This window comes from Panthera tigris, chromosome C2 (assembly GCF_018350195.1).
Source record: "Panthera tigris isolate Pti1 chromosome C2, P.tigris_Pti1_mat1.1, whole genome shotgun sequence".
NCBI classification, from domain to species: domain Eukaryota; kingdom Metazoa; phylum Chordata; class Mammalia; order Carnivora; family Felidae; genus Panthera; species Panthera tigris.
Window position 1 is genome coordinate 130823313 of NC_056668.1, and position 25156 is coordinate 130848468.

Consider the following 25156-nt stretch of genomic DNA (forward strand, 5'->3'; position numbering starts at 1 on the left):
TGAAGCCTGAGGTGTTATCACTCGCCCTGCTCAAAATAATGTCTTTCTCAGGCTTGCTGTTGCCTTTTTCTATAATCTTCCCCTGCCTTCATTTCCCACTCCTCCCTGTCACGGATTTGCTTCAGTCACACTGATTACTCATTTTCCCAGATGCCCAGAAATTGGAATGAGCAAAAACAAAACATTCTTTCTGCCTGAAATGACTTACCTGTATGCCACTCATATCTGCTCGGCTTTACTTTTCTTCCAGTCCCAGAGGAAACCTCTCCATGAGTGACATTGATGCTTACCCACTGGATGGGATCTTTTCCTTTCCTTGAGTTCAGGTGGAATTTTGCAGTTGTTTTTGCTCTCATTGTCTATACATTTTTCCTCTGCTTCTAGACTGTAGGTTTCTTGAGGGTAGAATCTTTACGATTCACCTTTCTACCCCACAATTCTTTTGACTGTGCTGTATGCCAGTAAATATTTATTAGTAGTTTATTAAAGAACGTCTTTTTTTGCACTCCAGTCTGGTGACAGGGTCACAGTGTTATTTAAAAGTAGTCGTAGTGAGCATTTTTTGCAGGATGAGAAAAAATGGAAATAGGCACAGGCTGAGTTGGATTATCTACCAAGATGTGCAAGTTCTCAGAGTGGGCTTGTGGTGTGAGTAACCGTTCTGGCCTGTGCTTCCCTTAGCCGTGCAGGGCAACAACGAGGTGTCCATGTGGGACATGGAGACTGGCGACAGAAGATTCATGCTCTGGGCCTGCAATGCACCACCACTCTCTGAGTCACAGGTTTGTCTCCGGTTTTCATTAGGCCAATCGAATTTCCCCCATTATAAGCATTTTCAGACACTCTACCAAACCTGGTATCTGTTGGGCTTTTGGGTTGTGTTTTAAATTATATCAAGTGGCTATTGCCGCATCGAGGCTTTCCAATTCCTCAGGCTCACCAATGTCTGGGTGTTTTGGTTGCTGGTACCAGGAGGTTTGTGATGTGTCTGTGGAAGCCCGGTAAAAACCTGGGTTAACTGGAACATGACCATCTTACATACACTTTTAACCGTCATGCTACCACCATGGGTGCTTCACTGGGACAAAAGGTGGGAGAGGTTCATTTCTCCTTTGGTTGGAGTCCTTCTCCCAAATAGGCAGTTTTCAGAGGCTGAACAGGTTTTGCCTCTTTATTCAGAATGATATAAAGCCAATGCACTTATAGAAGATATGCATAAATGGTCTCTCATTTCTTCAGTTAACCAGGTGCCTAGCAGCCACTGCCACTCGACTTGTTACTAGAAATGACACCATTTATGGAATACACTGCTATCTTTAATTTGATTCCTGTTTCTTTCTTTTAAGCCTGTTCCTCACAGTGTCCATGGTATCTATTGTAGTCCTGCAGATGGAAATCCCATCCTACTAACGGCTGGCTCAGACATGAAAATAAGGTACAGTATCTGATAAGTGTACCTAGTTAGGTATCCTTTAAAAGGAGAAGGATAATAAAATGTGGATGGATACTGTGGTTAATACTAGGGTGGTCATTCTAGATACTTGCAATGTTGTCATGTTTAACATCCTCCATATCTTGCACAGATAGCTGTTAATACTTCATTTGTACCTAATTTTAGTCTATGCTAGGAAAAGCTCTTTTCCTAAGGGAAAAGAAAATAAGTTATGCATTGATGAATGTAAGCTAATGACCATTACTTCCTCCCTCCGTCCTGAGATTATCAGCACTTACTTCCTCTTCCCCAGGTTTTGGGACTTGGCTTACCCAGAGCGGTCCTACATTGTTGCCGGAGGTACTAGTTCCTCGTCTGTGTCCTACTCTAGGAAAATAATTGAAGGCACTGAAGTCGTCCAGGTACAAGCAGTCTTGTTTTCTCTCAATTTCTATAGGCACACAAATGACTTTGGCCAAGAGTGGCAGTATTTAAGAAGAACATTTATTTTCTTTGGGCTTTTCTGTGATTTTTAAATTAACTTTTATTAAGGTAAATAAACATATAAAGGGCACACACATAAGTACCTAGCTCGAAGCAAGCACTTTATACGCTTGCTCAGTCCTTACAACAATTTATAAGGAAATACCTTTATTAGAAAGTTCAGCACCATGAAGTAACTTGTCTGAGATCATCCAGGTAGTAGGCAGCAAAGCTGGGGATTCAGACCTGGCTGTTGGAACTCCAAATCTTGTGTTCTTGAGTTGGGTAAAAACTTCAAAGGAGGTAACATACCTGAAAGTGCCTGGGTCCTAGAAGGTGCTCAGTAAATGAATGAAAGCTTCCTTTATGACAGATACATATTTACATCCACCCCTCTATTACATACTTTCTCTTATTTCTTTTGATGGTGGCAAAAGGTAATATGCACAGATTATTGACTGGCCTCTTTGTAAGCCACTACTCATGGGAAACAGAAGGTGATTTGGACTCTCTTTACTCCTTGTCTTTGTGAAGGGAGGACTACCTCATAGGAAGTTTTAACTTTAAAGACAACCACTACCTGTCTCAGAAGAACAATATTCATAACAGGTACAGTGTGGTACAGGCTTTTAACTTCTGGCTTTCTCCTTGACTTTTAACCATGAAACAGGAGATTCAGAATAAGCAGAAGATGGGACCAAGCGATGACACCCCTCGGAGGGGCCCAGAGTCTCTGCCTGTGGGACACCACGATATCATCACGGACATCGCCACCTTCCAGACAACACAGGGCTTCATTGTAACTGCTTCTAGAGATGGAATTGTTAAGGTGTGGAAATGAAAACTTAGTGGTCTGTATAATTTGTAATAAAGTTATAAGTTTACTGTAACTTGAGAGCAAAGGTATTTTTAGAGGACAGAAGTGAGATTCATTTCTTTCATTTTCAAAATTATGTCTCTATATAATACTGTCTCATGATTAAACAGATCCCATCCAAGGTGGTTAAGAAGGTTGCACTCAACCAATGTACTTACACATTATCTCTGCAAGAATCAGCCAGACAACAGTATCTGGGACTTCCTACTGTATATGTCACAGAGGTGAGGAATTTAAAATGCTAAGACTTCTATGATCTAAGTTTGTACTAAAAAAGATGGGTCATAAGCTGTAATAATGTAAACACATTTTTGCTATTAAAACTGCTATTCAAACCAGCCAATAAAATGTATTCAAGCATCTTAAGAGTTTTTTGTGTTTTTTTGGTTTTTAACAGTAAACTTTAGCAGAAGAATAAACTCTCCAGCAGCATTTGTTCTCAAGAAATAAGGCACTCAATGTCACAAAGAATCGGCAACAGAACTAGGCCTTATGCCCACATTTCTGGACTCTCAGTATTTTGTTCTTTCTGCTTTATCATATCTTTCTTCCTGTTTTACAGTCTGCCGTATTATTTAGCACTAGAACTGATCTCCTGTGTATCAACCCTAGAAGAATGGCTCTCCTTGGCCATCATTACTATTTTTTATAGGCTTTAGTATAAATTCTGAAAGTTGGGCCTTCGGCTTGCTTTTATCCAGTGTCAATTATTTATTAAATGCATGAAAAAGAAAAATGAAAGGATTAAGTTGTTAAAGACATGCCAAAAATCTGTACTTCCAGAAAAAGACCAAAATTGGTCTTTCCCGCAAAAATAAACCCTTCAAGCTTACCACTTATTATTTGTACATGAACTTAATTCTCTACATTTAACTGTCCTCCATTTGCAGAAGGGTTTATGCTGTTTGAAATTAGTTACATGAGTCTGTAAACCAAAAAGTAAATAATCTGACTCGGGGGAAAATACTACTTAAATACTTCAAAAACTTAATTTTCTGTAATTATATGATTCAGTTATGGTACATGACAGTGCATAGGTATGGCTCCATGATTCAGTGCACTTGGTTTTGTTGTTTACCTGTCTAAACTCATCAGAAAACCCTGTCATTCACAAAGGTCTGAGGAGTCTGGATGTCAATGAGGCCTTATAGCCTAGGGGAACAGTAGGATTTGCAAATTTGACATTGTCATGTTACATTGCCTCTGTTTCTCTTCACGTCTGTTAAGACCGTATCTGTGGGGTTTCTAGATTTAATGTCTGCAGAGGTTGGGGGACACTTGTTTGAGCTGAGAAGGGCTTCAAGCCTGGAGACATTAGTGAAGCCACACCACTGATAAACCTTCTGAGGGGAAGAATGGAGTGGGGCGATGGAGATGTAGTCCTTTCCACCCCGATCTTGCCACCATCCATTCTTCTTCACGCTTCAATTCTCCCCTTAAAAAAAGGGGTCATTTGGTTGAATTGTTACTGTTACAATCTGATGCCACATTGAAGTTGCATCTTTTTTCGACTTTTTTTTTTAATGTTTGACTCAGAGCTCAAGTACAGAGATAATAGGAGGCATGCCTTTTAGAGTCAATTAATTTACATGTTTAAACCAAGAAGGACCACTGCTTATTGAATCTTGGTTTCAATAGGGTTTTATTTAGGGGCGCCTGGGTGGCTCAGTCGGTTCAGCATCCGACTTGGGCTCAGGTCATGATCTCACGATCTGTGGGTTCGAGCCCCGCATCAGGCTCTGTGCTGACAGCTCAGAGCCTGGAACCTGCTTCAGATTCTGTCTCCCTCTCTCTCTTCCCCTCCCCTGCTCACGCTTTGTCTCTCAAAAATGAGTAAGTGTAAAAAAAAAAAAAATTAAAATAAATAGGGTTTTATTTATTTTTGCTGCTTTTCCCTTTTAGGAGAAAGAGGTGAATCATGGAAAATATATTTTTTTTTAAGGAATTTTTAAAAAAGGAACTTAGTATTTATAGTATGTTTTAGATCCTTCATCTATTAAGGATTAAAAAGACCCAAACTGCTAAAATCTCAATTACCAAGGGCAAAATTTTTTGGTGTATTTTACTTACCAATGCAGAAAAAAATAGACAAATACATATTAAAAGTATTTCTAGCAGTAAATAGCAGTTTTTGCTTAATCCAAAGTTAACCAGAAAAATCCCTTTTAAAATACCTTTTAAATATTGCTCATCAATTTGCTCTACTTGAAACATAAATTTTTACTAAACTCCGAAGCACCACTTAGGATATGAAGAAACGTGATGTGCTTTATTCTTCTCTATTTCCTGAGTATGAATGTGACATTTTAACTCCTTCCCCCACTGAAGACATTGGGAGCTATGTCTATGGAATTGCCTGAGTACGGATGGCAGAAGTGGTTTTAAAACACAGCGTAGGTGACCATTCTTTCCTAGCTTTTATGAAGAGCGATACGGAAAAGAAAATCACCTACTGGTCTTAGGTGTCGGTAGCCATCTGCCCCCTGCGTCCAAGCAAAGTCTCCCCCCCCGCCCCCCGCTCCGAAGAGAGGTTCTGCCAAGCAGGGCCATAGTTACCAACGCTGGAGCCAGCTCTGAGAATTTGAGGTAAGGTCCAAACATTGTGTCTCAAATAATGCTACTCTGGCATTTAGTTGTTGGAAATATTAGCCCTTCATAAAGGTTAAGAGTTATGTGATCTTGATGGGGGGTAAGGCGGGAGCAAGCTGTCAGAATGCTACTAGACGCTAGGCACTTGCAAGACCCTTCCTGCTTTAACTTACTCTAATCTCTTTACATCTCTGCAGCCCCGGATGGATTTGTGGCTTAAAACATGAACAACTTTATCTTTTCCAAACTCAGTATGTATTTAAGACTCTAGATCTCGGTCAGTCCTGTTTGGTACTATTCACCATTGACTAAATAGCTACCTGATGGGTAAAAGTAACAGCTTCACCCATGACAAGTTGTCTTGACTCTTCTTGACTAAAGAATATAGAGATTAGTAAAGAATAATATATGACAATAATGGTAAAGAATAAAAGTCCATAAAAATGGCCAGGCACGAGGCTCTATATCATGAGGGAACTTCCAGCTCAAAAGCAATTATTTATGTTTTGGGGGAATTCACAAGTTTCTCAGTGAGTTAAGGAGGAAGGAGTTGGAGCAGAGAAAATGACTCTGCTTCTTCTCTGTCCCTGCAAACTACTGCAGAAGGTGGGAGGAGACCTGCCAGCACAAGCCTATCAGAAGGTTATTAGCCATTCTACACAGAGACAGTGGTGTATTTAAATGGCATCATGGGAAGTCAAATTATCAAAATTGACACAGAAGCATCGATTTCGAAATGTAAATGTTGGGGTCTCTCAGAACGTTAACCTTTGGTTAAACAGACGAGCCTTTAACAGTACTAAATAGAAAACAAAATCTTGGTTTGAAGAAAGTGGACTGAACAGAGACCTGCAATCAAAAGAATTAACATTGGCTCCTATATATATGTTTAAATTTTACCTTCAAATTATGTCTCTATTAGACTTTTCAGAACATTTCTTTCATTCTTCCATCTTTTAATAAGTTCTTGAAAGTATCAGAGTGCTGGAATTGTCAGGAATGCTCAAAGAAATGGACAAGAAACGAATGCCAGGGGTCAAGCTGCCTGATAATCTACAATCTGTGTTTTGTCCAGCCCTCCAGAGTGGACCTCTGGATATGGCTGGATATCCAAATAAAAGTTGCCCATAGTTAATGGCAGTGAACTGAGATACTCAAGACCAGAGGCTTACCATCCTTTCAAAGGCTAAATCCTTCAAGCACTTCCTTTATCATTGTTGTCTTGGAGCAGTTTTTATCACCTTTCTTCCATTTTTAAAGGTATGGGGTGTGTTTCTGATAAGATTTTGAACAGTATCGTCTCTGCTGCCTCTTGCTACTCTTGAAAGGTATTTTTTGTCTTGAAAGAATCTGGCTCTCTGCAATGCATCCCTGAGAGCAGCTTTATGTGGTCCAAGAACAAAGCTGTACAACGAAAGAAGAGAAACATCATAGAAGATAAATGCCATTTCTGCTTTAATAGACTATGTTAATTCCATCTTCCTCAATGTTGTCATCTCCTTCCTTGCTACACCCTCCCTTCAGGGTAGTTTTATTAAGACTATGAAACTGAAGACTTACACTGGGCAGATCTAACAGAAGCTGAGAATAAGACAGGAGACATTTGGTCACAGTATCAAGATCATTTCAACAGCAAAGTTTCTTCTTTATAGAACATGTTCCACCCAGAACTTCATATGGCTGGTTCCTGATTATTCAGATTTGAAGTCAAATGGTACCTCATTAGAGATGACCGTATCTATAGTTCTTCTCCCAGTCTGCAGTCTTCTCGATGCCCAGCACAATATGCTCACTTTTTTCATAACACATCACTGAGTATTTATTTATTTATAAATTTCTTTGTGATGTATTCTCCTCTATTCTACCTGCCCAGGCAGAAAATTTCACAAGACCATGTCATGTAATCCTAGCAATCCCAGGAACCTTAGAAGGGCATATAGTGGATACTCAATAAACATTTATCTAATGGAAACATGAATGAATGCCACTCCTTTCTTCCCTCCCTCCTATCCATCCATTCTTTACTTCTTCCATCTGTTCATCCATCCATCCATCCATCCAAATGTTGACTCTCTATGGAAGGCACTGTTACATATAATGGGAGACATAAAAATTATGCCCAGTCTGGCAGGCACATAAAGAGTTTGGGGGTCATGAATATTTCAACAGAAAAGGACAGCTGGGGTCAGACTCTGGAAGGCCTTGAATGCCAAATTGAGAGGTCAAGGAATCACAGAAGCCAAATACTACAATTCTAACCTATTCAATAAAACCGTGCTGGTGGAAATGTCCTATAATCTTCACTGGCCAGTATGGCAGCCAATAGCCACATATGATTACTGAGCACTTGAAATGTGGCATGACTGAGGAACTCAATTTATAATTTCATTTAATTGAAAGCTAGTGGTTACTGTATTGGACAGCTCAGGAAGGGAGGCATTTCAGGCAACCTTATTTTACAGGGAGGTGTTGGAAAGAAGTTTAGATCCATAAACATCTTATATTCCAGCCCCTCTACTTACTGGCTGAGTAGCTCTGAGAAAATCATTTAACTAGAGTGATTCTTGTTTCCTCAGGTGTAGAATGGGAATAAAAACAACCTATGTTGTGAGCAACATTTGAAGTTCTCTAGACTAGTTACCATGGTGCTCTGGTGATTACAGATGAGGAAATAGCACATACAGAGGTAAACATCAGGGACAGAACTGAGACTAACCCAACCGTCTGATAGTAAGAGCTTTGTGTTACTTCCAATGAACCAGGTTTTAATTTGAGATACTATGGAAAACTATCAAGGTATTTGGAACAAGAAAGTGAAATGAAAAATGTCATGCTATCAGGAGCATCTGGATATGGGTGCAGAACCACAGGAAAGCAGATGGCCTGGGGCAGGTTGGACAGCTAAGAAGGTAGGAGGAGCTTGGCCCACACATTCTTTGTAAATATTTTTAGAATGAATGTGTGAGAGCCTGGTAGCGTAAGATGAGAAGGCTTATCAGTACCTATAAGCCTCACAAATTTGCTGTATTGTGGTCAAGGGAAGAGTCAAGAGAACTCTAAAACATTGAAATCAGGAAAACAGTACCAGTATTCACTATAAGTACCATTACTTCATATTTGGATTTTTCTGCTTTCATCAGCTTTAATCTGATCTCTCATGAAAACAAAAATATTTAGAAAATGAGTAAGCAAAAGACAAAGAATTTAAAATTACTACACTTCTCTGCCTCACATACACATGCATGCATATGTGCACACCCTTCCGTCTTCCCCCTCCCCATATTCTTGCCTCTATAATGAGAGAAGTGAAAGAGACATTAAACCAACAGGGAACCATGCCATTATATACTCTATGTCTGGGCTTCTGAAACTCCAATCCCAAAGTGTATCTCCATTCACTTCCGTCAGTGCTATTAGGAATGTAACAAGCTGATCAGCAAACTTCTCCCAGTTACCAAGAAAGCTAAATTTTAGTGCAAATACAGTTTTCTCACACCTCCTCCCACTTTTGCTCTTCTATTTTCTTAATTCCAGAACCAAATATTAGGAGCTCAAATTCTCCAAACTCTTAATTGTCTATATGCACAGAACATCTCTACCAATCATGGAGTATGTATTCTTCTGAGTCTGGAGCACACTGTTTTTGTGTCTCGGGTTTATTTTATCTACACTGGTCTCTCCACCCCTCCGCCAACTTCCCCTTTCCATTGGATCCTTTCTATGGTAAGTTATCTTTCTTTCATCCTTCTTCCTCGTTAAGAAAAAGCTGTTAAATTGCTAACTGCTTCTATAGCATGACATTGCTATCTTTTTTCCTTCCTCCAATACTTTTATTCTCAAAAGTGTTGAACATGATAAATACTATATCTCTGAATTTTTTCCCCCACAGTTGTACACAGGAGCTTGTATTTGATAAGCATCTGTTAAGAATCATTTGATTACCCTGTTTGGGAATCAGAATTTCTGGTTTTCCTTTTACTCCGTATTATTGAGATGCTTCTTTACCGATTGGTAACTCCACAACAGGCAGTCAAGGAAAGAAACAGGAATGAAATGCAGCCAATCATTTTGCATCTTGTGCCCAACTCCAGTAAAGCTGTGGAAACGTGGCGGCTGGACAAAATGAGGTGGGTAGTACTAACTGGAGATTTCAGTTCTCTGCGATCACAGATTCCTCCATCTACGCAGATAATCGGGAGTTAGCTATGCTAAATTTACTAGTTGACTGATGTGCTGGAGTAGAAACCACACACAAGACTGCTTCTATTTCCAGACACTTTTTTTTTAATGCGCATCTTGTGTGTCTAGAACACAGATTTTGGAAGGCAGAATTACGACAGATGTATTATTCATATGGCACTGGTGACTGTGTCCATTTTTTACAATTTGATTGTTCTGGCTCTGGTCTGTCACCGCTTTGAAGTCTGGCACGAGGGCTTCCCTGACTGGATGAAGCAATAAGCAGGTGGCTTTTATTGTCTCTGAGCAGATCTAAGCACTTAAAAAGAGGCTGCCCTACAATCTCACCCTTACTGGCCATTTGTCTCTTTGGTGGCTTGTGTCCGGTTCCTTTCTTTTCCATCTGATAAGAACCAGCTTCTACCTGTATTTCTTACAAATCTCACAGTGGAATGATCTAATTCTCACGCACCATTCTGAGACATGGCAAGTCACCTTTATGGCAGGCAGCTTGCCTCGCAGGCATTCTCAACTCCCTCAGTCATGTGCTCAATTCTGCCTCACTTCTTGTGAAAGGCTCAGACAGGGAGTTTCAGAGGCAGCTAGCTGTGTGGCTCCTTACCTTTTGTTACAGTCTTTGGTGACTCAGAGAAGGCCTACGGTGCCCCAGGCTAATGCACCGTCAGAGAGTTCACCAACAGCGGTCTGGATTTCATGTCTCAATTCCTGATGCCCCAGCCATTTCCCATCATTTCACCATTTCGGATACATAGAAGCTGAGCCTCCAGTCTATCTAGGGCAATGTGGAGAAGGGCGGGGGAAAGAGCCTGTCCAAAAGCACTGTGAATCTCCTCCACTTATACTGATCTTTAAACAAAATGCATTTGTAGGAATGGTTTCCAAAAAATGCCTTTTAATTCGTACAGGCTGGCTTCCGCATCTGCCTTTGACAGTTATGGCCATTTACAAAATAGATGAAGCCCAGTGCAGATGCAAATGGGAAGCTCCTTTCCATGCTACCAGACACCTGCAGCAGGGGGAGCCCTGCTCTTTGTGGACTGACTGCACAGGCCTGTTCTAGGCCTGAGTTCAGGCAGCATTTGCTGCTGGACAGTTCCCTGCTTCCCAGAGAGGAGAGGAGACTGGAAGCAGAGTCTTCTCAGAGCTTCTGAAGCTGGAACATCTAGATTGGGAGTGCCTCTCTCTGGCCCTGACCATCGTACAGAAATGCAGACAGTGCACACTAAAAGTAGGCACGCTGTCCAAGACATGTGCCTAAGTGTGATTCCCAAGGGCTGGTACATATTTCATTTCATTCAGATGGGTAGCATGTGTGTGTGTGTGTGTGTGTGTGTGTTAGTACAGCATGGCTTTCCACTGAAACACACTTAACTACTTCAATTATTTCTAATTCTAAAAAACTTAATTTGTACATGCAAAAAATATATACATATATTGTTAAGTTTTAAAAGAAATTTTGCCTTTGTTGTTACTCTTAAAAATATCTTAATTAAAAAACACGAAGTTCTCTTATTCCTTTTCTTTGTATATATATATATATTTCTTCTATAACATCTCAAGAGCAATGTTTAGCTCATTAATTTTTAGAGTTTTAAACTTTTCCCTAAGAATTAAGACTATGAACTTTCCTAAATAAGGACTTCTGACATATCCCATAAATTTTGACATATGATCTCTTGATTATACAGTTCTAAATATTTTAAAGTTTTCATTATAATTTTAGCTCATTATTTAGAAATGTGATTTTAATTTAAAAATGCATAGACTTTAAAAATATCTTTTATTAGTTTCTAACTTAATTGAATTCTGATCAGTTTGGATCATATGACACCATTCTTACAGATTTGTTGATACCTGCTTGATAAGTTAAAAATGAGGGGCCCCTGGGTGTCTCAGTCGGTTAAGCATTCAGCTTCGGCTTAGGTCATGATCTCACGGTTTGTGAGTTCGAGCTCCGCTTCGGGCTCTGTGCTGACAGCTCAGAGCCTGGAGCCTCCTTCGGATTCTGTGTCTCCCTCTCTATCTGCTCCTTCCCAACTCAGGCTCTCTCTCTCTCTCAAAAATAAACATTATTTTTAAATATTGCACAATGAACACCTAGTAAACTCTCCACCTTGATTCAACAGTTGTTAATGTTCATTTCTTCTTCAGAAGAATGTCTCATTTTTCTATGAATGGTTCTAAATGAATGAGCCTATTAATTCAAGTTTGTTATGATTAAGTCTTTAATATCTTTACTCATTTTTGTCTGCTTGACTGATCAGTATTCAAACTTGTGTACTGAAATCTCCAACTTTGATGACAGTTCAAGGGCAATTTCTCCTTGTAGTTTTTCAATTTACACTTTGTATATTTTAAGATTTTAACACCCTCTTAGAAATTTAGAATTGTTATATCTTCTTCATGAATTGAACATTTAGCTTTTCATTCCTGCAAAATGGTTTTATTTCAGGGCACCTGGGTGGCTCAGTCGGTTAAGCATCCAACTCTTGATTTTGGCTCTGGTCATGATCTTATGGTTGGTGAGCTTGAGCCCCACATTAGGCTCTGTGCTGACAGTGAAGAGCCTGCTTGGGATTCTCTCTCTCCCCCACTCTCTCTCAAAATAAATAAACTTAAAAAAGTACCAACATGGTTTTGTTTAAAAGAGTATTTTTTCTGATATTAATATACCCTTTCCAGCTTTCTTTTTATGGTTATCTTTAGGTTTGTATATGTCGTCTTCTGCATATAGCAGTATATATTAAGTTTGTAGCTTATTTTAAAAAAATCTATTTGCCTGGTATATTTTTTTCCATAATTTTACTTTCAGCTTTTCCCATGTCATTATTTTGTGGTCATGTCTCTATAATTGAAAACAAGTATAGCTGGATTTTATTTTCATTCTTAAATCCATCAATCTCTGTAACTGGCATGTTTAGTCTGTTTATGTTTATTATGACTCCTGCTATATTTAAATGGATTTGATCCTACTGTCTTACTTTCTGCCTTCTACTTGTCTTCCCTCCCCCCCTTTCTTGCCTTTTTATTTTTAAAAAAACTATTTATTGGGGCACCTGGGTGGTTTAGTTGGTTGAGCTGTCAACTCTGGATTTCAGCTCAGGGCAAGATCTCACAGTCTGTGACATCAAGCCCTGTGCTGGGCTCTCTGCTGGCAGCCAGAGCCTACTATTTATCATGCTGTTGTTTTTATTCCATTTTCCCACACTACATTTTTGGTAGTTAGCTACGTTCCATTTTTTTTTTTTCACATGTGCCATCAAAATTTCTAATGCATTTTTAAGAGAGTCTTAAGTTTTTCAGTAGCCTAACTGCCAGACCAAACTATTCAAGTTCCTAGAACTCTTGAACTCTTTAACTCCATTTATCTCCCTCTGACGTATATTATTGTCCCTTTTTTCAGTACCATCTTCTTTACCCTTAAGGCTCAACTTCATTTGTTTAAGTAACAAAAGGTGATGTTATTGTTCAGTATATAATTTCAAGTTTAGTAAATATTTATTCATATTTTCAGTATTAGTACTTTTTTTCCTGTTAAACCACTAGATGCCAACAAATATGTTGTGTTCATACCTTTGTTAATAAGTTCAGCTTTTTTGCAACCCTACAAATTAGATACTACTATTACTTAAAATATAATATTTAGATCTGCCTAAATATTGACAAATTTTGATCATTTATTATTATTGCATCTCAGCTCTTCCTTCTGTGGTCATTTTCATTTTCCTTGAAGTACATACTTTAGAAGTTCCGTTAGCAGAGGTGTTTGTGGTGAACTATTGTTTTTTGTTTATCCTAATTCTCTTTGTTTTACAATTATTGTATTTCTATTTTATTTCCTTTTTAAATTTTAGTTAACATACAGTACAATATTGGTTTCAGAAGCAGAACTCAGTGACTCATCATTTACGTATAACACCCAGTGTTCATCACAACAAGTGCCTTCCTTAGTACTCATTACTCATCTAACCTCATCCTCCCATCTCCCCGCCTCCATCATCAATCCATAGTTTGCTCTGTATCATTAAGAATCTTTTTGTGGTTTGTTTCCCTCTCTTCTCTCCCCACCTTCCCATATATTAGTCTGTTTCTTAAATTCCACATATGAGTGAAATTATATGGTATTTGTCTTTCTCTGATTGACTTATTTTGCTTAGCAGAATACACTCTAGCTCCATCAACATCATGGCAAATAGCAAGATTTCATTCTTTTTAATGGCTAATATTCCATTACACACACACACACACACACACACACACACACACACACCATATATTCTTTATCCATTTATTGGTTGATGGACATTTGGGCTCTCTCCATAGTTTGGCTATTGTTGATAATGCTGCTATAAACACCGGGCTGCATGTACCTCTTTGAATGTGTATTTTTGTATCCTTTGGGTAAATACCTAGTAGTGCAACTGCTGGATCATAGGGTAGTTCCATTTTGAAAAAAATTTTTTTTCTACATTTATTTCTTTTTAAGAGACACAGCACTAGTGGGGGAGGGGCAGAGAGAGAGACAGACAGACAGACAGACAGAATCTAAAGCAGGCTCCAGGCTCTGAGGTGTCAGCACAGAGCCTGACACAGGGCTCGAACTCACAGACCAGAAGACCTCGAGATCATGACATGAGCCGAAGTCAGAGGCTCAACTGACTGAGCCACCCAGGTGCCCCCATTTTTAATTTCTTCCTCCCTTCCTTCCTTCCTTCACAAGTTTACTTATTTATTTTGAGAGAGAGAGAAAAAAGAGGAAGGGGCACAGAGAGAGAGAGAGAGAGAGAGAGAGAGAGAGAGAGAGAGAGAATCTCAAGCAGGCTCCACACCATCAGTGTGGAGCTTCATGCGGGGCTCCGGCCCACGAATTCTAAGATTATGACCTGAGTCCAAATCAGACCCTTAACCTACTGAGCCACCCAGGTGCCCCTATTTTTAGTTTCCTGAGGAACATCCATACCATTCTCCAGAGTGGCTGCCCCAGTTTGCATTCCCACCAACAGCGCAAGAGGGTTCCCCTTTCTCCGCATCCTCATCAACACCTGTTGTTTCTTGTCCTGTTCATTTTAGCCATTCTGACAGGTGTGAAGTGATAGCTCATCATGGTTTTGATTTGTATTTCCCTGATGATGAGTGATACAGAGCATCTTTTCATGTGTCTGTCAGCCATCTGGATGTCTTCTTTGGAAAAGTATCTAGTCATGTCTTTTGCCCGTTTCTTCACTGGATTCTTTGTTTTTTGGGTGTTGAGTTTGATAAGTTCTTTATAGATTTTGGATACTACCCCTTGTCCTGATATGTCATTTTCAAATATCTTCTCCCATTCGGAAGGTTGCCTTTTAGTTTTGTTGATTGTTTCCTTCACTATGCAGAAGCTTTTTATCTTGATGAAGCCCAATAGTTCATATTTGTTTTTTTCCCTTGCCTCCAGAGATGTGTCTAGTAAGAAGTTGCTGTGGCTGAGGTCAAAGAGGTCACTGCCTAAGTTCTCCTTAGGGTTTTGATGGTTTTCTGTCTCATATTAGGTCTTTGATCCTTTTGAATTTATTTTTGTGTATGGTGTAACAAAGTGGTCCAGTTTCATTCTGCTGCATATCACCATCCAATTTTCCCAGCATTACTTGTTGAAGAGACTGTATTTTTTTGATCGCATATTCTTCACTGCTTTGTCAAAGATAAGTTGACCATATAGTTGTGGGTCCATTTCTGGGTTTTTTATTATGTTCCATTGATCTATGTGTCTGTTTTTGTGCCAGTACCATACTGTCTTGACTATAGCTTTGTAATACAGCTTGAAATCAGAATTGTGATGCCTCCAGTTTTGTTTTTCTTTTTCAGGATTGCTTTGGCTACCTGCAGTCTTTTGTGATTCCATACAAATTTTAGGACTGTTCTGGCTCTATGGAAAATGCTGGTGGTATTTTGGTAGGGATTGCATTAAATGTGTAGATTTCTTTGGGTAGTATAGACATTTTAACGCAATGTTTGTTCTTCCAGTCCATGAACATGGAATGCTTTTCCATTTTTTTGTGTCTTTTTCAATGTCTTTCTTAAGTGTTCTATAGTTTTCAGAGGATAGATATTTTACCTCTTCAGTTAGGTTTATTCTCAGGTATCTTATTGTTTTTGGTGCAATTGCAAATAGGATTCCTTGATTTCTTTTTCTGCTGCTTTGTTACTGGTGTATAGAAAGGCAACTGATTTCTGCATGTTGATTTTATATCCTGTGACTTTGCGAAATTCATGTGTTAGTTCTAGCAACTTTTTGGTGGGGTCTTTCAGGTTTCCTACACAGAGTATCATGTCATCCGCAGATAGGGAAAGTTTGACTTCTTCCCTGCTGATTTGGATGCGTTGTATTTATTTATTTATTTTTTGATTGCTGAGGCTAAGACTTACAGTACTATTGTTAAATAGTAACAGTGAGAGTGGACATCCCTATCTTGTTCGTGACCATATGGGAAACGCTCTCAGTTTTTCCCCATTGAGGATGATATTAGCTGTGGGTCTTTCAAATATGGTCTTTATGATGTTGAAGCAAGTTTCATCTATCCCTACTTTGTTGAGGGTTTTTAACAAGAATGGATGCTATGTTTTGCCAAATGCTTTTTCTGTATCTATTGACAGGATCATATAGTTCTCCTTTTTTAAATTTTTATTAATGTGGTATATCACGTTGATTGATTTGTGAATACTGAACCACCCCTGCAGTCCAGGAATAAATTCCACTTGATCATGGTGAATAATTCTTTTAATGTACTGTTGAATTCAATTTGCTAGCATCTTGTTGAGAATTTCTGCATCCATGTTAATCAGGGATATTACCCTGTAATTCTCCTTTTTTTAGTGGCATCTTTGGTTTTGGAAACAAGGTAATGTTGGCTTTGTAGAATCAGTTTGGAAGTTTTCCTGTTATTTATATTTTTTGGGAACAGTTTGAGAAGAATAGGTATTAACTTTTCTTTAGATATCTGGTAGAATTCCCCTGGGAAGCCATCTGGTCTAGGACTCTTGCCTGTTGGGAGATTTTTAATTACTGATTCAGTTTCTTTGCTGGTTATAGGTCTGTTCAAAATTTCCATTTCTTCCTGTTTCAGTTTTGGTAGTTTGTGAGTTTCTAGGAATTTGTCCATTTCTTCCAGAATTCCCAGTTTTTTGGCATATAATTTTTCATAGTATTCTCTTACAATTGTTTGTTTTTTTCTGGTGTTGTGGTCTTTCCTCTTTCATTCATGATTTTATCTATTTGGGTCCTTTCTCTTTTATTTTTTGATGAATATGGGTAGGGGTTTATCAATTTCATTAATTCTTTCAAAGAACCAGCTCTTAGTTTCAATGATATATTCTATTGATTATTTTGTTTCTATATCATTTATTTCAGCTCTAATCTTTATTATCTCCCTTATTTGATGGCTTTAGGCTTTATTTGCTGCTTCTTTTCTAGGTCCTTTAGGAGTAAGTTTAGGTTGTGTATTTGGGACCTTTCTTGCTTCTAGGGATAGGCCGAAATTGCAATGTACTTTCCTTTTAGGACTGATTTTGCTGCATACAAAAGGTTTTTGGACTGTCACATTTTCACTTTCATTTGTCTCCATATATATATATATATATATATATATATATATATGTATTTTTTTTTCTTCCTTAATTTCCTGGTTAACCCATTCATTCTTTAGTAGGATGTTGTTTAATTTCCATATATTTGAGGCATTTCCAAGTTTTTTCCTGTGGTTGACTTCAAGATTCATAGCACTGTGATCTGAAAATATCCATGGTATGATCTTGATTTTTGTGTACTTGTTGAGGGCTGATGTGTGACCCAGTTTATGATCTATTCTGGAGAATGTTCCATGTGCACTTGAAAAGAATGTGTATTCTGCTTTAGGATGAAATGTTCTGGATATATGTATCTGTTAAGTCCATTCGGTCCAGTGTGTCATTCAAAGCCATTGTTTCCTTGATTTTTTGCTTAGATGCTCTGTCCATTGTTGTAAGTGGGGTGTTAAAGTCCCCTACTATTATTTTATAAGCAGTGTGTTTATGTTTGCTAGATGTATATATTTGGATGCTTCCAAGTTGGGGGAGTAAATATTTATAATCATTAGATCTTGATTGATAGACCCCTTAATTATAATACCTTTGTCATTTTTTGTTAGTCTTTGTTTTAAGATCTAGTTTGTATGATTTAAGTGTGGTGACTGTCTCTTTCTTTTAACGTCCATTAGCTGGATGGATGGTTCTCCATCCCCTCACTTTCAATCTGTAGGTGTATTTAGGTCTGAAATGAGTCTCTTATAGTAAGCTTATCGATAGATCTTGGCTTTTTATCCATTCTGATACCATATGTCTATTGATTGGAGCAGTTAGTGCACTTACATTCTGAGTGATTATTGAAAGATATGAATTTAGTGCCATTATGTAACCTGTAGAGTTGGTGTTTTTGGTGATGCTCTCTAGGCCTTTCTAGTCTTTGTTGATTTCGTTTTTTGTTTTTTTTTTCCTCCACTCAAAGAGTCACCCTTAAAATTTCAGGTAGGTCTGGTTTAGTGGTCACAAACTCCTTTAATTTTTGTCTGGGAAACTCTTTATCTCTCTATTTTGAATGACAGCCTTGCTGGATAGGGTATTTTTAACTTCATATTTTTTTTCCATTCAGCACATTGAATACATCTTGCCACTCCTTTCTGGCCTGCCAAGTTTCTGTGGACAGATCTGCTGCGAACCTGATCTGTCTTCCCTTGTAGGTTAAAGACTTTTTTCCCTGCTGCTTTCACGATTCTTTCCTTATCTGTGTATTTTGTGAATTTGACTCTGATATATCTGGCAATGGCTCACTTTTGTTGAATTTAATGGGAGCTCTCTGTGCTCCTTGGATTTTGATGTCTGTGTCCTTCCCCAGATTAGGGACATTTTCAGCTATAATTTGCGCATATAAACCTTCTGCCCCTTTTCTCTCTTTTCATCTTCTGGGGACTTCTATGTTATTATGGTATTTAAAAAAATTTTTTTAATGTTGGTTTTATTTGAGAGACAGAGCATGAGTGGGGGAGGGGCAGAGAGAGAGGGAAACACATAATCTGAAGCAGGCTCCAGGCTCTGAGATGTCATCCCAGAGCCCGACGCAGGGCTCAAACCCACGAACCACAAGATCATGACCTGAGCCGAAGTCAGATGCTTAACCGACTGAGCCACCCAGGAGCCCCCAGTGTTACTACGTTTTAATAAATTGCTGAGTTCCTTAAGTCTGCCTTCATGATCCCTGACTTTTGTTTCTTTTTTTCAGCTTTATTATTTTCCATAATTATATATTCTACATCGCTAACTTGCCCCTCTGCCTTGTCCACCCTTGTTTTATGGCCTCTATTTGGGTTTGCATCTTGGTTAATAACATTTTTAATTTTGGCCTGACTAGATTTTAGTTCTTTTATCTCTGCAGAAAGGGATTCTCTGGTGTCTTCTATGCTTTTTCCAAGCCCAGCTAGTATCCTTACAGTTGTTTTAAATTCTAGTTCAGACATCTTACTTATATCTGCATTGACTAAATCCTTGACCATCTTTTCTTTCTGTCCTTTATTTTGAAGTGAGTTCCTCTGTCTTGTCATTTGGGAGGAAGAAAAAAGCAATAATAATAATAATGATAGAATGAAATAAAAAACTTAAAAAATCAAATAAAGGAAGCTAGATCCTAGGTGTGTTTTGGTCTGCTTGTTAAGAGAAGCTTGATAGGAAAAGGAGAAAAAAGAAGAGAGAAACAAAAATTAAAAATAAAAAGATCAAATAAATAAAATTAAAATAAAAAATTTTGTCCTTTCTGTATCCAAGAAACAAAGAAAACAACAAAAACAAAACAGAAGCAACAACAACAAAAAAAAACAAACAAATTAACAAAAACCTCCAAATGAGGTTTCCCCTAGAGCTGAAACTTTGCAGCAGTCTATGGCCAGTAGCCTAGCTGGTGGAAAGGATTTGTGTTGGTCTTCTGGGGGAGGGGCCTGCAGCTCTGATTCTCAGGTGGCTTGCCCTAGTGGAGATGCGCCTGAAAGCACAGGGTAGCCGGGGCTTGGTGTAACAGCTCCATTCTTCACTTGGTGATGCTGTTCATCTCATTGGGGTGGATCAGTGCTGGTGGGCTAATGGTAAAAACGGCTTCACCCTGCTCTCCAGTCTCCAGAGTGGGTGGTTCATGCCCTCACCGATGTGTGATCAGTCACCCCTCCTATGTCCCTGGTTTTCATCACCTCCCTACCTTTCCCCTGTGTCTGAGCCATCCGCCTACTAGGCGGCGCCTCCCTCCAGAGTTTTGTCTCAGGTGCAGCTGTGTTTCAAAACCCCACACTTAAGAGACCTCTGTGGCTAGAACCCGCAGTGGTCCTCTGGAGGAGGGTCTCACCAGGCTGTGGCTGGGGCTGACTTGTCCCAGGAAATGGTCACACCAATGCACAGCGCTCAGAGTTTATGGAAAACATATAGCAGGTGCCGGGGTTTGCTGCCCTCAGCCAGCAACTTTGTTCCTATACCAGTGAGTGTGGTGGGTTGATGGCTCTCACCAGGTTTTCACCCATGGAGAGGCCGTATCACCTTTATCCAATGCCCTCCAAGCAGGGAAACCGCTTCTCCCCGCTGTGGCCCACACGGCCTGCTCGCAGGGCTCCACCCTGCTTCCTGGCTGAAGCACTGCCAGGGGCCGGCTTCTCAAACTTCAGACTCTGGGCTCTGCTGTTTGTGAAAAAACTGGTGGTATTGAAACCCTCTCTTCTCCCCCGCCCCTCCCCCCCATCACTGGTTTTGGGGAAATGTTTTCTTGTGCAGTCCCCTGGGCACGTGTTCACACTTCCTCTCTAGCTGCTTTCGGAGGGAGTGCTTTCTTAAACAAACCAGGAGTGCTGCCCTCTCTCCCCCGTCCTCCTCTCTGTGAAAACAGCTCCCTTCCTTTGGGACGCTGAGGCTCTTCTCTTCCTCGGGTCACCTTTCTGCATTATGTACTTCCCACGTTCTCTCCCTCAAATTATGCAGATTTCTGTTAATCCTCAGATCAACTGCGGAGGTGTTCAAAACGGTTTGATGTTGATCTGGCTGCATTCGAGGGATGAGACAAGCCCAGGGTCTCCTCACTACTCCAACCACCTTAGCTCCCCCTTCCACGTTTCTACCAGTATTTTTTAAAGACAGTTTTTCTAAGTTGACAAAAAGGTTCTTCCGTTACTTTAAAAGTTCTTAACAGTTTTGTGGCTTCCACTTTTGCTACTGATAACCCAGCTGCCGGCCTAATTATAGTTTCTTTGTAGATAATTTTTTCTTTCAGGCTGTTTTGTCCTTTGGCTTGGCATCTGCATTTCCTTACACGATGTCTAACTGTTGCTTTCTTTTCATTTGTTGTACCTTGTAATTTCTTCATCTTTTAATTCATGTCTTCCACAAGTTCTTAAAAATGATCATCTCTTGATATATTTGAATATTGTCTCACTAATTGTTTCTATTTTATCTGATCCCAAGAATTCCAATTTGATATAGGTTAGGTCTTTCTATTCCATTCTGTCTCTAAGCTGCTTACATTTATCTTCTCTGCACTGTGAGATTTCTTCAGCTTTATTTTCCAGTTCATTATGTTTCTCTTTAGATGTGCCTATTATTCATCCATTGGATGGATTAATTCATCCACTGAGTTTTAGAAATTATTTTTTTTAACTCACAGACTATTGTAAAGAACAGAACTCCAAATAAGTACTTGTCCACTTTTAACCTATTTGGTTCTCCAGATGTTACCATTTTATTTATTACTCCGTGTCTGAGTGTACACACACACACACACACACACACACACACACACACACATATATATGCCCATACACTCACATCTCCACAAATACACACAAACCCCATCTTCTTTCTTTTTAGGAAAATCACCTGGAAGTAGGCTGCAGACATTATACACATTACTTTCAAATACTTCAACATACCTATCTCAAGAACAAAGACATTCTCGCATACGAACCTCATACAATTACCGCACAAAGGAAATCTACACGAATCAATAATATAATCCTCAGGTTTCCCCAGTTGTCCACCAGATGTCGTTTACATAAGCTTTTTTTCTGACCTGGGATCAGTCAAGGTTCACACCATTACATTTGGCCATTTTGTCTCTTTAGTCTCTCCCATCCTAGCATAGTACCCCACTTCCCCTGGCTGCTCATGACCTTGAAACCTCTGAAAAGGCCAGGTATTCTGAAGAAAACTCCACATTCTGGAATTGTCTAGAGGTTTCTTTATTATGAGACTTGGGTCAAACCTTCCCTGCAAGAATCTCACACAGGTGATGTAGCTCCCCCTGCATCACCTCAGAAGGCACATAAGTCAAATTTTGGTTACAGTGGGTATTGCCAGATCTCACCATGTACATGGACACTTCCTTTTTTTTTGTAATTAATAAGTTAGTAATGTGTGAATGGCTCTGGGACACTCTGAAATAGCTTGTTGCCAAACAACCTGTCACCCCATGTTTTTAGCATTCCTTGATTCTTGTTTGACTCAGTTACTATATTGGAGATAACAAACTGGTGATTTTTTAATTCTATCATTTTCTTCTACATTTACTAGCAGCACATTCGATAAAAAAGAACTTATACTATCCTCCTCCATTTTGGGGTCTCTATATAGACTTGTGGATTTTATTTTACTTTATTTTATTTTATTTTATTTTATTTTCTTACTTACTTACTGAGAGAGCATGCGCATGTGCACCAGTGTGTACGAGCAGGGGAGGGGCAAAGGGAGAGAGAGAATCTTAAGCAGGCCCATTCTCAGAGTGAGCCTGAGGCACAGCTCAATCTCACGACCATGAGATCATCACCTGAACAGAAATCAAGAGTTGGACACTCAACTGACTGAGCCACCCAGGCCCCCCTAGACTTGTGGATTTTAAAAACTCATTGTTATAATCCATTACCATTATTCTTTTTGATGTCAAACTGTCCAAAATTGGACCATTGGGAATCTTTTCAAGGTTGCTCCTTTGTCCTTTTCACGACACCACTAGTTTTTGACTACTTCCTTGCTTTCTGGCATTATAAATATTTGAGGGACACACTGTACTTTCCCTGCTACTGCCTAGAATTAGCTGCTTATCTAAGAAACCATGGCTTCTTTGAGTGGGGAATGGTATTTAGAAACCAATATCCAGTCATTAGGTATGCTCATGGCCACTAAAGTGTCGCATTGTTTTTTTTTAATTTTTTTATGTTTATTTATTTTTGAGAGAAAGAGAGCATGAGCAGGGGAGGGGAAGATAGAGAGGGAGACACAGAATCCGGAGCAGGCTCCGGGCTCTGAGATGTCAGCACAGAGCTTGACGTGGGGCCTGAACCCACGAACCATGTGATCCTGACTTGAGTCAAAGTCAGATGCTCAAACGACTGAGCCACTGAGGCACCCCTCTCATTGGTTGTTTTATTTCAACATTTAGATTTTCCACTTTTAAAAACTGCTTGTTTTTCAGATCAACCTGGTCATTTTTGATTACCTCTTATTTCCTCAAATTATATTTTAATATCATGTAGCAATAGATTTTATCCAAATGGAATGGGGGAGGAGAAAGAGGAAGAAAAGGAAGAGGAAGAAACTATAGAGAATGAGGAGAAAAAAGGAGGGCGCATTCATTTATCAAGTTCTATCACGCTGAAAATACCTTTGCAACTGCTGTGGGGGCTGCTTCAGATCTGTAGAGCTGAATCTATTGCACTTCATTTTGAAGTTTATTGGTGGATATTTGTTGATTGCACCTAGGAAGAGAAAAATCTGTGATGAGTCTCTTATTCATGGTTATTGACATTACAGCAAACTGTTCTGTATGCAAAGCATCACTTCACCTTTGCAATATTCATAAAAGGAAGATACTAACTAAGGGGGCCATATGAGATGAAAGCAAGTTTCTCAGGGGAGTCTCTAAAACTGGGTTTAGAAAATACATCTCTGCTGAATTTATAGGTGGAGCATTCAACTTACTTTCCAATAGATGCCTTTAGCTGCCAAAGTTGGTCAAACACTAGAGGAGATATTATGAGCCAGTCCTAAAAGTCTGGTCTCTAATTAGCATGAACTAGTCAGAATATTTTTTATTTGCTCCTTTGCAATATCAAAATGCAAAGGGAAAGGGATATTCCCTTTATAGTTTCTGTATCATTAACAGTAACAATAGTGCCATCTTGGGTTTAATTCATTAGTGGTTCACTTCATTTGGAGGTAGATTAATTTTTTATAATAACAAAGCATGCCTCTGCCCACACAATTTAAACATTTTTTAAAAATTTATTTTGAGAGAGAGAAAGAGAGAGTGAGCACGCATGAGCATGCCAATGGGGGAGGGGCAGAGAGAGAGGGACAGAGAGATTCTCAAGCAGGCTCCATGCTGTCAGTGCATGACCCGATGCAGGGCCTGATCTCATGAACTGTGAGGTCATGACCTGAGCCAAAATCAAAAGTCAGATGCTTAACTGACTGAGCCACCCAGGTGCCCCACACAATTTAAACATCTAGGAGCCATTTTTGATGGACACTTAAAAAAGTTTATTATTTATTTCCTTGCAGCATTAAATGCAACAGGCCTGGTAAACAATTCAATTTCTTCCTTGGTGATCAAGGGTTATTCTAAGTAGCAAGTTTGTCTTGGTTGTGATACAGCACTGTCTCTAAAGCTGCTGTTGCAGACTGGACTGTGTGATTCTAGACTGAATGGCACAAGGCTATGATCTTTCTCCTCTTGTGCTTCTGATTTTTTATCTTAGTTCTAAGCATCAGGTTGTTTAGCAATTTTGTTTCTCTTAGAAAATTTAAATCTGATGTGGACTGTGCTTGATGGCTACCTCTGTCACTGCATTAAGTAAGAGTCAGAAAGGGAGCCGCACTAGCTTCTCCAGGAGGGCAGTTACGGTGTCTGTTATGGTCGGTCGCTCCTTGGTAGGCCCACACCTGAACTGTGAGTGGCTCCGAGTAGGTACCTGATAAATATGTGTTGATGTTGAAGGAGTATGAATCCGTGGACTTGCGGTAAGATTATGTTAAAGCCTGTTTCAATTTCTACTTTTACTGCTATATTTTATTTTATTTTTTTTTTAATTTTTTTTTTCAACGTTTTTTTATTTATTTTTGGACAGAGAGAGACAGAGCATGAACGGGGGAGGGGCAGAGAGAGAGGGAGACACAGAATCGGAAACCGGCTCCAGGCTCCGAGCCATCAGCCCAGAGCCTGACTCGGGGCTCGAACTCACAGATCGCGAGATCGTGACCTGGCTGAAGTCGGACGCTTAACCGACTGCGCCACCCAGGCGCCCCGATTTACTGCTATATTTTAAAGATGGGTGGTTTCTAGACACTGAAGTTCTAGGAAAGTGGTGTATAATTGTGTCACAGTAATGGCTTTCTGAAAGCACTTTACAGATCTTTCCCCTCCCCAAGTAATTCTTCTTAAAATATCTCTTCTCCTTTACCTAGGTGGTAATGGGGTGTTGTCGTTTATTTAATTATACAGCCTGGCTAATTCCCGTGAAACACCACAAAGAATTTTGGGGGACTGAGGAAAG

At 39.4% G+C, this 25156-nt stretch overlaps 2 protein-coding genes across 6 annotated transcripts in view; one reads left to right on the forward strand and one right to left on the reverse strand.

Annotated features, from left to right (window-relative positions):
* PIK3R4 (phosphoinositide-3-kinase regulatory subunit 4) overlaps window positions 1–3152 on the forward strand; it is a 199451-nt gene extending 196299 nt beyond the window's left edge. For all 5 annotated transcript variants that reach the window (XM_042998257.1, XM_042998259.1, XM_042998258.1 and 2 more), the window contains 4 exons: window positions 682–782; window positions 1347–1435; window positions 1746–1854; window positions 2586–3152. In XM_042998257.1, the coding sequence (XP_042854191.1) occupies window positions 682–782; window positions 1347–1435; window positions 1746–1854; window positions 2586–2756 (470 nt within the window). In that variant the 3' untranslated portion in view covers window positions 2757–3152. The remainder of the gene's footprint in view (window positions 1–681; window positions 783–1346; window positions 1436–1745; window positions 1855–2585) is intronic.
* Window positions 3153–5343: 2191 nt separating this feature from the next.
* The window catches only part of COL6A6 (collagen type VI alpha 6 chain), a 118631-nt gene continuing 98818 nt past the window's right edge, over window positions 5344–25156 (reverse strand). The window contains exons 35-36 of the mRNA XM_007087379.2: window positions 23266–23359; window positions 5344–6785 (exon numbers count right to left, since the gene is read on the reverse strand). Of these exons, the coding sequence (XP_007087441.2) occupies window positions 6593–6785; window positions 23266–23359 (287 nt within the window). The 3' untranslated portion in view covers window positions 5344–6592. The remainder of the gene's footprint in view (window positions 6786–23265; window positions 23360–25156) is intronic.